Consider the following 16,747-nt stretch of genomic DNA (forward strand, 5'->3'; position numbering starts at 1 on the left):
TATGCTGGTCTTTTTCTTTTCCTGTCCCTTGTATTTATAGTTTTTATGTCTCTAATGATAGTATTTTTTGACCCTGTAAGGCATTATTTTTGCTGCTATGGAGATTGAGTGTCAGTTGTACTCGTAGAAGCTACTTTACTCGGTTGCCAACTTCCCTCTGTCCTCCAAGAAGTTCTTATAATTGAGAGCTTTATTATTTTTAATCCTTTCTGGTTTTTTTGAAACAGATTTTGAAGTTTTACAGATTTTCTTTATTTTAGGAGACAAAAAAAATAGCACCAAAAAGGATAAGGAAGAATCCAAAAAGAAACGTTTTTCCAGCGGGTCCAAGAATAGACTTGTACCTGAAGAAGTAACTTCTACTGTCATGAGAAGTCGCAGAATTTCCAGGCAGCCATCTGATTGGTGGATAGTAAAAACAGAGGAGAGTAAGTATTGTTGTTTTCATTTAGAAGTCTCCCCCCAAAATATCATTCTGTCAACAGTTTTTTGTTTGATTTGTATTCCATTTATACAGAAAGATTTCATAAGGACAAAGTTCAATTGGGTTGTCAGAAATAGTCAATCGGAGCCGGGCGTGGTGGCGCGTGCTTGTAATCCGCTTGTAATCCCAGCATTCAGGAAGCTGAGACCAGAGGATCGCGGTTTGAGGATATCCTCAGCTACTTAGTGAGGCCCTCTGCAACTTAGTGAGACCCAGTTTCAAATTTAAAGAATAAAAACTAGGGCAGGGGGTGCAGCTTGGAGGTCGAATGCCCCCGGGTTCCATTTCCAGACCTGCAAAAAAAAAAAAAAATAGTAAATCAGTTATGAATTTCTTGATGTTTTACCTATATAGTGTTCTAAATGTAAGGATACAGCTATGGAAGAAGAAAGACATAAACTGAAGAACAAAGCCCTACACTGAAAGTCCCTGCTCTTACATATTTGCATTTTAGTGAGGAATAACTATATAAAAATAATACAAGCAGTGAAGAAAAATAAAGTAAGGAGATAGATAAGAAATTACAGGGGTGAGACTGGATACAAGGATAGAATGGAATATTATTTTTGTAATGGGTATTACAAGAGGTATTATGTTTCTGACCCCATATATGAATAAAAAGGGAGCCATACAAATAACTAGGAATGAAGCATCCGAAATCTGAGAACAGTATTTGTGAAAGTCCTGATGGAATGAGTGTACTTTTGGTTGCCATGATCAAGCTTAAATGAAATGTATTGAGAAGCTACTCAAAGATTTTAAACAGTAAAGGGGTATGATTGACGTGTGTGTGTGTGTGTGTGTGTGTGTGTGTGTGTGTGTGTGTGCGCACGCGCTCATGTTTTACTGGGGATTTAACCTAGAGGTATTTCACCTCTAAGCTATAGCCCAGACCTATTTTAGTTTTTATTTTGCAACAGGGTCTTAATAAGTTGTGGAGGGCCTCTTGAGGTTGCTGAGGTTGACTGTGAATTTGTGATCCTCATTTCTCAGCCTTGGTCTCAAGAAATTGTTAGTCTTCTGGAGGATAGGAGGAGAGATAGAAGTAGTCAGATGTGTAATAAACATTGAGGTTTATAAGAGAATTTCTCTAAGACTTCGGAATTAGGGAGAGCCTTCTGAAAGATAAAAGCAACAAATTGGGTGGTATGAGGAGGAAGGATAGAATGTTTCAAGTAGAAGTAGCATATGCAGGGATCTGAAGTTGCTAGCTTGATCTTCTCTTTATTTTTTTCTTTAATATGCCTAAACATACTCTGGAGAGCTTGTTAAAAAACAGACTACTCACAGGGTGTGGTCTCGCACGCTTGTAATCTCAGCACTTGGGAGGCTGAGACAGGACGATCACATAGTGAACGTTCAAAGCCAACCTCATTTACTTAGTAAGGCTTACAGCAACTTAGTGAGGCCCTATTTCCAAATAAAGTATAAAATAGGTTTGGGAATATAACCCGTAGGTAGAGAAGCCCCTTGACTCCCAGTACCACTAAAAAACAAAACAAAACAAAACAGATTACTCAGTTCTACTCTGTAAAGTTTCCATTTCTTTTTGTCTGAGGTGGCTTGTGATAATTTGCATACCAGACAAATTACAAGATGATGCTGGTTTTGAGGTCTAAGGAATGAATGATTTGAGGATAAGTGATTTAGAGAAACTACAAATAGTTCAGTACTGCTAAATTCTTTTGTTTTATTTGTTTAGAAGGGATTATTGAGGGTTATGGTTAGTAAACTCTAGATATGGAAATAAATTGATGTTGAAAGTATTTAGATTTAGTCCTTGATGCTATAGGTACTCACTAGAAGGGGTTTTTTTTTTTTTTTTTTTGAGAATTGGGAGATGAGGCAGGGTTTACCTGTATTTCTTGAGTTGGTCTTGAGCTCATGATTTCAAGTGATCCTCCTGTCTCAGCTTTTTGAGTAGGTGAGGCTACAGGCATGCACCACCATGTAGCCTCTTCCTAAAAAAATGTTAATCAAGGGCTAATGATCCTATTTTGTTTTCCAAAGATGATTATTCAATAACTGTGAAGAATGGGTTTAACAACCAAGCTACAGAAAGGGAAATTAGGGGTTGTTTTAACAATCCAGAAGTGAAATGATGAGGGCTTCTGCTAATGACAGGCAAGAGAGCTTTAAAGAAGCATTTTTGTGAACCATTAAGAAAGACTAAGAGGGTGTAGGGATTGATTGAGGGCAAAAAGAGTCTTAGATGACTCAGATTTCTGATGTAGGCATCTGGATAGATAGTTGTACTATATATTAAGATAGGAAATAAAGCAAAAAAGGCAGATTTAAGAAAGAATGCTAGGTGAATAGTATTGGTGTCAACATATAGATACTAATTAAAGCTGGGTAGATGGGCCCGCCTGGTGAAAATACATGGAGTGAAACGTTGAAGCTGGAACCAAGGAGAATATCAGAATCTTAAGAATGGTCAGAAGAGTATAGGGCAAAGCCAGAGAGAAGATTGATTGGGGGAGCTTGTGGTGGGTTTAAAGGGTCTAATGCTTCTCTCTCTAAATTTAAATGATTTTAAAGGTATTTAATGTGGAAACAAATTTAGCCTATAAGATTGGTCTGGATATATGCATTTATATGTGAATATAAATGATGATGGTATTTCAGTGAGCCAGAGCATCTTGACAGACATGATAACTTTAAATCATTGAATCCTTCAGGTCCTGTTCATAGCAATTCTTCAATAAGAAATGAATTATCAGTGTATCACAACAGTAGAAAAAAACCTGCTAAGAAAATAAATAAGTTATCTAAGAATATTGGGAAAAAAACTATTCCATCAAAAAAGCAGAAGACATCTATCCAAGGCAACTCAAGCGTACAGAAGTTTTTAGATGTTCAAGGTTCTGGGGATATTTTCAGCCAAGAAGCAATTTCCAGTTCCCAGAATAAGTCAATGGAAAGTGACAAAGCACACCTTGCTAAGAAGAAAAATTTTGATCATTCTGGGTAATGTCTATTTTGTAGTTGCTTTTGTTGTTCAGCAATTAATAGATTTTCTTTGCTATTTAATCATTTGCAGAGTATTAGCATAAAGGGCTCTGCATTCTGACAGATTGTTACTAATAAAGGTTCTGCTATGAGCTGGGTGAGACCAAGGCAAAGTAATACTCAGATCTTGTTTCCTCATAGTAATAGAGGGAATAATATATAATATATAGGATTGTGAATGTTAAATTTCTGGGTGGGGTGCTAGGGATTGGACCCAGAGGCATTCTACCTCTGAGCTATTCCCAGCCATATTCTATTTTTTATTTGGAAACAGGGTCTTGCTAAGTTGCTGAGACTGGCTTCAAACCTGTGATTCTCCTGTTTTATAGGGGTGTGCCACCATGTTCACTATTAGTGTTAAATTTAATAAGATAGTATTTTTGTTTAAGACTTGCTTCCTTATTTAAAAAAAAATTCTGGTAGAAATTGAGTAAGGTAAAACATTGTTTTAATCATTTTTAAGTACACAGTTTGAGCTTCTTCCTTTTAAAGTGAGATTCATGTGATAGTAATAATTAGGAACATATCTTAATTTTTCTTTTAACGTGATAATTGACATTTTTGAGTGTATTATATGTGCTAAGTGATTTTAATGGAATTTCATAAGTCTTAACATACTGAGCTAAGTACTATTTTATGCTTTTGCTGTGGAAGTCAGTTAAATATTTAATACATATTGTGTGTTAAAAACAACAAAATACTTATTAAATTACTAGAATAAATGATCAGAATGATCTAAAATATTTGTGCACATTATTGTGTAGCATAAAAATACCATATATATCCTGAAATGTGAGGTGTTTTTGGTCATTTTATATCTGGTTTCTCTATATTTATTTATGGTACTAGGGATCAAACCCCAGGGCATTTTACCTCTGAAGTATACCCCAGCCCTTTTTAATTTTTTTTAAGTTAAAATAGGGTCGTACTACGTTGCTACAAGTCTCACCATTGCTGAGGTTTTCCTTGAACCTGCAATTCTCCTGTCTCAGCCTCCAAGTACTTAGCTCAATATATTGTTAAGTTATAGGTGTATACCATCATGCCCTACTGTGGGTAGATTTTTGATTAATGATTCATAGATCATTTGGAATTGTTTATCTCTTTTATTAGTTGTGTATTTTGGGGATATTTTTCATTTCATCTATATTGTTGGAATATAATTGTTTATAATATTCTCCTATCATCATGCTTATTTCCTTTGACTCTGATGGCAGGACCCTGGAAGATGGTATTTCTTCCAAAAATAGACCTTCCCAAGAAATAGTGTATCTTATTTGTGTATATTTGGAGAAACTAATACCTACGAGCTACTGGTTACATGAGCTGAGTCTTTGTGAGGACCCTACTCCCCCCTCCGAGTAGGCTAACTGACTTAGAAATATTGAAATGATTTTAGTTGTTTATGGATTCTCCAGTAAGTTGATAGATTAACTGTATAGTCTATACCATAGGCTATCTTAGGTAATGTTTCCTAGTGTTTTTTTCTTATTATTCCCATCTTAGACCAGATTTAGATCAGTTCTATGATCACAGTATTTATTTATTTATTTATTTATTTATTTATTTATTTATTTATTTATTTATTTATTGTGGTATTGGGGGTAGAACCCAGGGGCTTTCTTACCTCTGAGCTATACTCCCAGGCGTATTTTATATTTTATTTGAAAACAGGGTCTTACTAAGTTGCCGAGAGCCTCACTAAATAGCTTAGGGTGGCTTCAAACCTGTGTGATCCTCCTGTCTCAGCCTCCCAAATCCTGGGATTACAGGCATGTACCACCACGCCCGGCTATGATCACAATTTTTAACATTAGAAATGGTAGGTCCTATAATCAATTTTCTTTCTGATCCAGTTGTAAGTCATAGGACATAAATATGGTGAGCTGATATTTGTTATAGCCAGTATTATGTTGTTTATATTTTATCTATGTATTGTTTCTGGAAAAAAAATTTTTTATGAACTATAAGCAGTTTTAACCTTTTTATTTTCTTAGAACTGCAGGATGCTCCAAGGATCAAAATGATATTAAAACTGCACAAAATTTTCATCAAAAGTCTCAGACCATTGACTATACATGTAAGACTCCAAAAACTAATTTGGATTCTGGCAAGCCTAAAACTTCAGATTTGGAAGAAAGGTATGCATGTATTCTAAGTATAATAAGTTTTACTTTTCTTTTTTTTTTCTTTCAGTACTGGAGATTGAACCCAAGATTATTCTATCTCCAAGTTACACCACAGCCCTATTTTTTATTCTTTATTTTGAAACAGGGTCTCACTCAGTAGCTGAGGTTGGATATGAAATTGCAATCCTCCTGTCTTAGCTTCCCAAGTACTGGGATTATAAGCATGTGCCACAATGTTAAGCTACTTTTAATATAGAGAATAACCATTTCTATGTAACAAGTTATCCCAATACTTAATTTTTTTATAGGCTTGTAAGCATTTATTCAGTTTCTATTGGTCAGAAATTAGGGAGGCTTAGCTAGCTAGTTTTGGCTTAGGAGATAGCATTCACAATGTTTTTCTGGTTTTTGGTTGTTTGAAGGCCTGCCTGGAACTGGAGAATCCATTTAAAAGGTGTTTCACTCATGTGTCTGTTAGCTGGACCTCCCAGTTCCTAGCTGGCCATTCAACCTGTTTTTTGCTTCTCACAAGATGGGCCCTTTCCATAGCGCTCTTCAGTCTAGCAAGTGGTTTCCCATAAAGCAGGATATCTAAAACAATGTGTGGCTGATGGAACTCACAGTGCCTTTTATCTACTTAATTTTTGAAGTTTTATGCTCATTTCTACAGTATTTTGTTTGTTATAAACAAGTTGTCACAAATCCAGACCACATTCAAGAAGGAAAGGCCTCACCTCTTGAAAGGAGGGATAGCAAAGAATTTGTGAATATTTTGTTAAAACATCCACCGACTCAGTGAGCAAGTCAAGATAACCTACTTGTATTATATCTGAGGTCATAAAACCTTTTTAAAATAAATACAGATAGCCGGGCGTGGTGGCGCACGCTTGTAATCCCTGCACTTGGGAGGCAGAAACAGGAGGATCACGCAGGTTCGAAGCCAGCTGTGCTGGCTTAAGAGACCCTGTTTCCAAATTTTTAAAAAAAAGTATAAAATAGGTCTGGGAATGTAGCCCGGAGGTAGAAGGGCTTCCAGAAACCCCAGTACCACCAAAAAAAAAAAAAAAAAGAAAGAAAGAAAGAAAGAAAGAAAGAAAGAAAGAAAGAAAGAAAGAAAGAAAAGAAAAAAAGAAAAAATAAAGATAATACAAGTTCTAAAATTCTAAGGGAGCAATGAAGTTTATTGGGGTTTAAGACCCCAAGATTCATAATAGGAATATTAGATTCATAATAGGAAGAAAGAGATATAAAACTGGAATAACTTGATCATCTCTGACAATTTCTGGACTGCATTTTAAATTCCACTTGTAGTCTTTTTAAATTAAGATATGGTGATTTTTTATTTTTTTTAATTTGATTTTTATTGAATATTGTCTTGTAGTTCATAACTGAGCATCAGTTAGCTTAAAAAGTCATGTTTAACGTTACATCAGTTATAAAGTTAAATTTTAGTCTTTGTTTTATGTAAAAGATAAATGTTTTGTGGTGACTTATTATTATTGGTTTTATAGAAAGCAACCTATGGCAGTTTGAGGAGAAAATTATTAATTTTAGCTATATTAGACATATGTATTATAAGAATATAAATTTTGTGCTATATTCTATTTTTTTCTTAGTGGACCTTCCAGGCTCAAGAATTTTTTAATATCTAGAAATGTGGATGATAAAGAAGATCCTGAAAGTTTAGGTAAGTTGTTTATTTCTGTTGTCTTGATTTTCATGACATAGATAGGCACTAAGGAGTGCTGTTTCATTAATTTAAATTTTTATTGATGGCAAAATATATTGCTTATCTACTCCTTAGAGCCATATTTTATAGGAGAGATTTAAAAGAAAGAGCTGAGCGTGGTGGTGCACACCTGGAATCCCAGTACTTAGAAAGCTGAGACAGTTGGATGGCAGATTTGAGGGCAGCCTCAGCAAATAGTGAGACTCTTATCAACCTAGTGAGACTCCATTTCAAAATAAAAAATAAGACTGAAGGTGTGGCTCACAGGTAGAATGCCTCTGGATTCAACTCCCAGTATCATATACAAAAATAAGTAAATAAATAGGCCAGCTGCAGTGGCACATGTCTATGATCCCAGTATTTGGAAGAGAAAGGCAGGAAGGCCACAACTTTGAGGCCAGCCTGGGTAACTTAGCAAGATACTGTTTCAAAATTTAAAAAAAAGGAAGAGATGGAGTGTAGCTCAGATGTAGAAAGCCCTTTGGTTCAATACTCACTATTGCAAGAAAAGAAAAAAAAAGAAAAAAATGAATATGAGTGATTTCTCTTTTTTTCATGCATTATAATTATGCATCATATTGGTATAGAGTGATAGAAAAATACATGCACATGATAACTCTTGGAGCACTTTCCACCAGGTCCTTTCTACTTTCCTCTCTCTTTTCTTACATGTCTTTGAAATTGGAATTGGTAATCTTATTTACATTTGTAGCATTATTTCAACGGTTAAAATCTGTGTCTTTTCCTCCCAGTTCTTTTAATCAGTATGTAATTAAATATTGGCACTAAAGGCATTTACTTCAGTATTTTAAAATGTCAAGTTGTTAAAGTGACTCACGAAAGCAAGATTAACCATCTATTGATGGTTCTGAAGTTCAGTGATAAATGTATCAGGTTCATTATACAGTCTTTCTCTCTTTTGGAAAAATTTGAAACTTTCCATGGTTAAATTTTTTATAATGGGCATTTTTATAAATTTTATATTTTTTTAAATTTTTATAAAATTTCATGCCTGGATATAATCTGTTACACTGCCTTTATTCTTTCCTAATTGACTAATTATTTTTCCTCTGTCTTTAGATTTATTTTATAATTTTTTCTTTTAATTTAAATATGCTGTGTATGTGTAGTTTATATTTTAACTTTTTATTTGGTAAAGGAGTAAATTTTCCTGAGTACAGTTTTAGCTTCATAGGTTTGTTTTGGTTTGTTATTATAATATATTCTCATTTATAGTAATGAGTTTTCTTTGACCCAGGAGTCACTTAAGGAGTGTATGGTTAAGATCTTGGTGTCTACAGTTAGGGACCTGGGATTGAATCTACCTCTGCTATTTACTAGCTATGTTATTTTAAGTAAGAAATTTTAGTGTCCTTAACTCTAGCTTTTTTTTTTTTTTTTTTCCCCTTTGGTGCTGGAGACTGAACCCAGGGTCATCCTATCTTTAAGCTGCACTGCCAGCCCTTTTTGTTTTCAAACAGGGTTTTACTAAATTGCTGAGGGTCTTGCTAAATTACTGGGGCTTTCCTGGAACCTGTGATCATCCTATCTCAGCCTCCCAAGTACTGGGATTACAAACATAAAGTCACCTGGCCAACTCCATTTTTTTTAATTTGAAAAAATACTTTTATCAATTCCAGTCCCATTGACTTTTAACCTGGGTCTTTGATGTTTCCTCATGATCAGATGCATGTCAAGCAGATTTGAAAGGAATAGTACATAAATGATGCTTTGTTCTTTTTGCAATCATGTTAGGAGGCACATATTTACCCATCTACTGCTGATGTTGTTAATCATGATTACTTGTTCCAAGTTATTATTTGCCAAGTTTTTCTACTATAAAGATGCTGTGTTTTTCTTTTGTAATTGGCATTTTTGTGGAGTGATATTCTGATATAGCATAGGCACACATTTACCCATCTACTGCTGATGATGTTAATCTTGATTACTTGTTCCAAGTTATTATTTGCCAAGTTTTTCTACTATAAAGATGCTGTGTTTTTCTTTTGTAATTGGCATTTTTGTGGAGTGATATTCTGATATAGCATAGGTGGTTCATGGACATGAAGTCTCCAATTACAGTGTTGTATAACTAACCACCCCCAAAACATAGTGCCTTAATACAACTACTCATTTATCTTATATGGTCCTGTGGATTAACTTTAATTGGCTAGACAATTTGTACTTGGGTACTTCCATAATTTTATAGTTAGATGCAAGCTGCCAAACTGGAGTCATCTGAAAGTTCAACTGGGCTAGCCGTCCAGGATGACTTCTTTACTTCTTTCTGTATTTGGCACCCAGCTAGGATGGATGGAATGTTCAGGGTGGGCCCTGCATCTCTTTTCCTTCATATGACCTTTCCACATGGCCATCTGGGTTTCCTCATAGCATGGCAATCTTGGGTAATCTTTTGTATATTATTGTTGTCTTCCCCCAATGAAAACTCTTGAGTACTGGATTAGAATGTACATAATTTATTATGATTTAGGACTTTTTTTGAAGTTTTTTTTTGAAGTTTTTGAAGCTAAATGCTTTGTTGCATTTTATTAGTCAAGCAAGTCACTAAAGGCCTGTAGTACCTCAGGAAGAAAATGAGACTTAGCTTCTTGATAAAAAACAGTTGTACATAGAAAGGGAAAGAATTAATAGCAGTTATCTTTAGTGCTATTTACCAGATTTGAAGTTGAATTTGTGGATTTAGTACATTTGTACTATTATATATATATATATATATATATATATATATATTTATATTTATATATTTTTTATTTTATTTTATTTTATTTTTTTGGCGCGGTACTGGGGATGGAACCCAGGGACACTGTACCCTGAGCTACACCCCCAGGCCTATATTTTAGTATTTTTATTTTTTGAAACAAAAAGTCTGAGTTGCGAAGGGCCTCAGTAAGTAGCTGAGGCTGTCTGTGAACTGGGATCCTCCAATCTCCGCCTCCTGAATGCTGGGATTACAAGCGTGTGCCACCATGCCCACCCATTTGTACTATTTTATAATTTTAAGGAGAAGTTTCAGATAGATCTGTGATTAAATTGTGGATGTTATATTTGTTTATTTTTGTGTCTTCATCATTTGCATTTTTATCTACCAGTGGTTTATTTCCCCTGGCCATAAGCAGTTAGAAAACCTGTTTGAATATGGGTGTGATAGCAGTTGCCTACAATCCCAGTACTTGGAAGGCTGAAATAGGATCTCAGATTTGAGGCCAGCATGCACTAATGTACTGAGGCTCTGTTTCAAAATTAAAAGGGCAGGCCAGGCATGGTGGTGCACACTTGTAATCCCAGCACTTGGTAGGCTGAGACAGGAGGATTTTGCAGTTTCAAAGCCAGCCTCAGCTACTTAGTGAGGCTTTCAGAAACCTAGTGAGACCCTGTTTCCAAATAAAGTATAAAATAGGTCTGGGAGTGTAGCCCAGAGATAGAAAGCCCCTGGGTTCCATCCCCAGTACCACACACACAAGCAAACAAACAAAATAAATAATAAAAAGGGCTGGGGGTATAGCTCAGAAGTATAATGTTCCAGGGTCAAATCTGCAGTACAAATAAAGGAAGGAAGGAAGGAAAAGGAAGGATGGATGGATGAATAGATGAATGGATGGAAGGAGTTTATGTTTTTGTTATTTTTAACTGTTATGCTCTTTTTATTTATTTATTCTTCTTTACTGTTTTGTTGTACTGAGGATTGAACCCAGGGATTAATTTATTGTTTTGTGAAGTAGGGTCTCACTAGATTGTTGAGAGTCTTTGCTACGTTGCTGAGGCTGTCCTAGAACCTGCAATCATTCTGTCTGAGCCTCCCAAGCACTGGAATTACAGTCATGCACCACCACACCAACAATTGTTAGGCTTTTTAAATGTTTATCATAGCAAAGTCTAGAAAAATGTTACATTTTTTTCCTTAGTTTTTATTTCTTTGCATTGAAAAGCAAAAATTTATTAAATGTTTTGTCTGGTCAGATATTATTGAAAATGCTTATACTGAAATTGGCCATGTAACAACATACTTTGTCAATATAAAATTAATAGCCATTGCTATCCTTATTCTTTTTTACATTTTACAGATGATTCAAGAGTAAACAGATCTGAAGTACCACCAGAGAAGAAAGTGCATCACAAATTAAGTAATATAATTTCCTTCTTTAATATTTGTACTGAGGAAAATGCTATTGTTAGATCTGTTTCTAAATATAACTTACTTTTTTAAGCAGGGGAGGTATTACTTGGATTAGTTAGTAGGTACATTAAAATTACATATTTAGTTCTCATAAATTTCAGTCATCACAAGCCACTTAGTCTGGTGTCCATTTGTAAGTTCTGTAGCACTCTAACTGCTCCATAACAGATAGGATTCTTCAATTTCACTTAACCAATGAAGCTAGGATAGAGAATTCTCTCAAATATAACTGCTAAGTAGATGGCATCCTTGACAGCTTATTTTCCCACTTTCATGTTATTCGCTCCTAAACAGATCAGTAGCTAGAATGATAAATAGACCATGATGGGAGCTGTGGAACCCATGGGAGGTCCATGTGAAGATTAAAAATTTATGGTTCCCCAAAAGATACCAGTTAAGATTCATGGGGCTTTCTACCCTTGTGTGATAATAGAATGGCTTTCTGTGCTGTATACTGTGCTGTATACTAAGCAGTGTGTGTATAAAATCATGTTTTAATCACAGGGGTGATGCTGTAGCATGTTGATTAGATGCTCTGTTGATTAGAAGAAAGTACTAGGTCCCACCTGTATTTGAGAGAGGGGATTGTACAAGAGTGTGAGTTGTTGTCCATTAGGTTGTGTCTACAATGTAATTCTAATATTAATGGAAACATTTCTTTCCTTTTTTTTTTTTTTTTTGGTGGTACTGGGGTTCCTGGAAACCCTTCTATCTCAGGGCTACACTCCCAGACCTCTTTATATATATTTTTTTTATTTGGAAACAGTGTCTCTTAAGCCAGCACAGCTGGCTTCGAATAAGCATATATTTTTTTATTTGGAAACAGTGTCTCTTAAGCCAGCACAGCTGGCTTCCAATAAGCGTGATATTCCTGTTTCCGCCTCCCAAGCGCAGGGATACAAGCGTGCGCTACCATGCCCGGCCTAATAGAAACATTTCTAAGTGCTTAACCAAGGATTTTTGTGATAATACCTTATAATTTAGACTACTGAACAAAACTTGGTATATTTGAGAGGAAAGTAAGGGCAGAAGAGGGATAATAGAAGTAAAAGTTTCATTTTACTGAATGGGAAAAGGGAAAAGATGGGAACTTTGATTAAGGAATTTCTCTCTCTCTTTTTCTTTTTCTTTTTCTTTTTCTTTTTCTTTTTCTTTTTCTTTTTCTTTTTCTTTTTCTTTCTTGTGGTGCTGGAGATTGAACCCAGGGCCTTGCACCTGCTAAGCAAGTGCTCTACCACCAAACTACACTTCTAGCCCCAGGGATATAATTTTGATATAATTATAGGAAAAGAGAATTTGACTTTTGAGTGTCTGGGATGGAAAGATAACTATTTTTAGAGTGAAAAATAGCACAGCAATTCCTTGAAGTTTAAGGGAAGAAGGAAAAAAGAAATGGTCAATCAAACCAATAAAAATCAAGAGAAAGAAGACACATTGTTGTATAATAACTAGTAAATATGAAGTGGAATAGAAGGAATAAAGGGAAATATATTGTTAGACTGAATAAATGTGAATGGATTAAATTTCTGCAATAAATTAGGTCCTGTTTGATTTGGTTAAATAATACAAACCAGTCTATAACTTTATAAAAATAACAGGTTTTAAAAAATGCGAAAGAATGGCATAGGCTAATAGGCCAATATAACCCTTCCAAAAAATTATTAGTGTCATTTTAATATTAAGCAAATAGTAGTTGATGTTAAAACTGATAAATGTGATAAGGAAGGGCATATGATAAAGTGGGTAATTTAAGAAGATAGAAAAACCATAAACTGTAATGTGCCAAGCAACCTAGCAACTAACATGCATGATGAGAATGAATAGAAAAAAGAATTTTTATTTAAGCAATACAATTAGAATGGAGATTTTAATAAATCACTTTTAGAATTTGATAGCTGTAGCCTGGCATGATGGCACATGCCTGTAATCCCTGTACTTGGGAGCTTGAGTTAGGATGATTGTAGGTTTGAGGACAGCCTCAGCAAGTAGTGAGACTTATCAACTTAGCAAGACCCTGCTTCCAAATAAGAAATAAAATCAGGCTGGGATATATAAATTGAAGATAGAATGCCTTTGCGTTCAATTCCCAGTACCACAAAAAAAAAAAAAAAAGAAAAGAAAAGAGAAAAGAATTTGATACTCTACCAAACAACAACAAAAAAATAGATAAGGACATACAAACTTAATATAGCCAAGAAACTCTTTAATATATAATTTTAACATTGTTCAGGTAAGATGAGCATATCTTTAACATTGTAAAGATGTCTTTGGCAATTCAGAGGTCTTTATTATTATTGCCTTTTCTTATTAAGCACAAATATATCTTAAAATTTCTTCTAGTTTTTGTCTAGAAGCATTCATGTCATGTTCTAAAAGGTAATAGGAATTTTTATACTACATATTGTCATCCACCTAAGTGTTTATTTTTATCTGACATTTTTTTACAGTATTGCCTTCCAACACACCAAATGTTCGCAGAACCAAGAGAATACGTTTGAAACCTTTGGAATATTGGCGAGGGGAGCGAATAAATTATCAGGAGACACCATCAGGTAAAATCTTACTTATACAGTATATTTGTTGATAAAGTAACGATAAACATAACTTATGTTTACCATGTGCCAAGCACTGTCCTACCATATATACATATTACTTTAATCATCACCCCTCAAAATGTGATTATAGTATTCAAATACATATTTGTCAGGTGACTATAGAAATGTTCATTATTTTTCCTCTTTGGTAGTTATTTGACTGTGTGGCTTTGTATAATGTTATTTTAATATTATCTGACAAGGTTCCTAATTGCATAGAATGAGGCATTGGATTAGAACATAAAAAAATTATCACTAGTAACATAAATATTTCCCATTATTCTTAAGCATTTTCTTATAATATTTCTCTATAGAATGATAAGAAGCTGGGCAAAGACATTTAGTGTAATATTATTTATTTTCTACTTTGATGGATATAGCTAAGTCAAAAGACATAGTGGCCTACTACTTCTTGTTCATTGCTAGTTTCTGCTCTTTTTTATTATTATTATTTTTTTGTGGTACTGGGGTTCCTGGAAGCCCTTTTACCTCCGGGCTACACTCCCAGACCTATTTTTTATAATTTTATTGGGAAACAGGGTCTCTTAAGCCAGCGCTGCTGGCTTTGAACCTGCGTGATCCTCCTGCCTCCTTCCAAGCGCGGGGATTACAAGCGTGCACCACCATGCCTGGCTCTTTTTTTTTTTTTTTTTTAACCCTCCACTGATAATTATTGACTTCAAGCAAGCAAGATATCATTCAGTCATGGTTAATCAGTGTTTCTAGATTAAGGATGATAGAGGTACAAGTATAATTCGTTAGTGTTTATGCTATTTGAACTATTAGCTATAGAATGTAGTAACAAATATTTTTTTTGCTGCTTCGAAAGGAAATGCATCATATTTAAAGAGTTTTGTTTCAAGCTTCTCTCTTTCCCTGGTATATTTTATCTTTCTTTGTTGTTAAATTTTAGGAGGATTTGTGATTGGTGGAATACTATCACCAGACACAGTATCATCTAAACAGAAGACAAAAGGAAACATGGGAAAAGTCAACAAAATAACTAATAGGAAAAGGATCTGTCTTGATAATGATGAAAGAAGTATGAACTTATTGCTGAAAGTAACTTAGATTTTATTTACATATCTATATTTGTGGTTATTGGGGATAGAACCCAGGGGCATTCTACCTCTGAGTTATATCCCCAACCCTATTTTATTTTTTATTTTGAAATAGGGTCTCACTAAGTGTGGAAGGCCTTGCTATGTTGTGGAGGCTGTCTTTGAACCTGTGATCCTTCTGTCTCAGCCTCCCAAGTATGCAGATTACAGGAATGTGCCACCATACCTAGCCAGATTTTATTTTAAATAATAATACTTTGAGAAGATGCTCTTTACTAAATTTAAAATTTACCTCTAAAAGCTTCAGATATAGTGCTACAGGTAAAATTTGTTTTTTATTGTTCCTCTTTTCCCAGATTAAAGTAAATTAATTTTATTCTTTAAAAAACTCATGGACAGCATAGTATAAAACATCTTCATGAGTAAATTACCTAGTCAGATGAAGGTTACTTTATCTGTGCCCAAACTATATATACAATAAACATTTTAATGAATTATTTCTAAAGTGTATTACAATATTCCAGCTTTCTTAGGGAACACTCAGAACATCATTTAATTTTTGATGATAAAGAGTTTTAAGAGTTGATGTCATAATGTCCTTACAGAAAATAAGCTTAGGGAGTGCTTCTATATTAAATAATTGTGGGTTTTTTTATTTTATTTTTTGTTATTAGAGTGGCCATTTATAAACAGGGAGAGATTGTTACTTCTCTGACAGTTTTCATTTACAACTTGTTCTATAGGTATATTTTATACTGGGATTTTTTATAATTGAGAAGAGTTTTAAGTAACAGGTTTGTATTTCAATGTTATTTCTTTTGCAGAGAAGAGATTAGTGGTAAATCTGGATATACCTCTAGGAGATCCTTTGCAGCCAACATGGGTAAAGGACCCAGAAACAAGGGAGATTGTTCTCATGGGTAAGATTAGGAATTATATGGAAAACACTTAATGTAACAATAAGTAAGAACAAACTGTTGGCTTACTGATCAATCTGCATGCTTTCTCTTCCCAGTTCTTTCAGCAAAGTCCAATTTCAATAAACAACTTTGGTGGGAACAACTCTGGGTCAGCATTGATTACAGACTGCCTCCAGGGACTTACATAGTTTCAAGCATTTGTCCTCTGGAATACAAGTGCTACCACTGCTGTCAGGAGGGTTGTTTCCCTCTAGGAGGGTCCAGAACACATGAGGGAAGGGGTTATTTATGGGGAATTATAACAAGTAAGCTAGTGGACCCCAGGGTACACTTTTATTGTATGTAGAGGCAGGAATTGTGGGCACAGCACAGGCACTCTTTTGGGACGATGGATGCCAATGATGGTACGTGTTATATAAATACTTTTGAGGCTGACTCTCAAGGGCATCAGTCAACCATATAAATACCAGCCTTGAGCCGGGCATGGTGGTGCATGCTTGTAATCCCCACGCTTGGGAGGCTGAGACAGGAGGATCGCACAGGTTCGAAGCCAGCCTCAGCTGGCTTAAGAGACCCTGTTTCCAAATAAAATATAAAATAGGTCTGGGAGTGTAGCCCAGAGG

General features: G+C 34.9%; 1 protein-coding gene across 1 annotated transcript in view; it reads left to right on the plus strand.

Annotated features, from left to right (window-relative positions):
- The window catches only part of CENPC (centromere protein C), a gene marked incomplete at both ends in the record, with an annotated part of 65,912 nt that overhangs the window by 33,952 nt on the left and 15,213 nt on the right, over positions 1-16,747 (plus strand). Inside the window, 8 exons of the mRNA XM_080697238.1 lie at positions 261-428; positions 3,166-3,454; positions 5,494-5,637; positions 7,242-7,312; positions 11,437-11,496; positions 13,997-14,101; positions 15,057-15,185; positions 16,029-16,124. Of these exons, the coding sequence (XP_080553364.1) occupies positions 261-428; positions 3,166-3,454; positions 5,494-5,637; positions 7,242-7,312; positions 11,437-11,496; positions 13,997-14,101; positions 15,057-15,185; positions 16,029-16,124 (1,062 nt within the window). The remainder of the gene's footprint in view (positions 1-260; positions 429-3,165; positions 3,455-5,493; positions 5,638-7,241; positions 7,313-11,436; positions 11,497-13,996; positions 14,102-15,056; positions 15,186-16,028; positions 16,125-16,747) is intronic.

This window comes from Muscardinus avellanarius, assembly GCF_963383645.1.
Source record: "Muscardinus avellanarius genome assembly, chromosome: 6".
NCBI lineage: Eukaryota > Metazoa > Chordata > Mammalia > Rodentia > Gliridae > Muscardinus > Muscardinus avellanarius.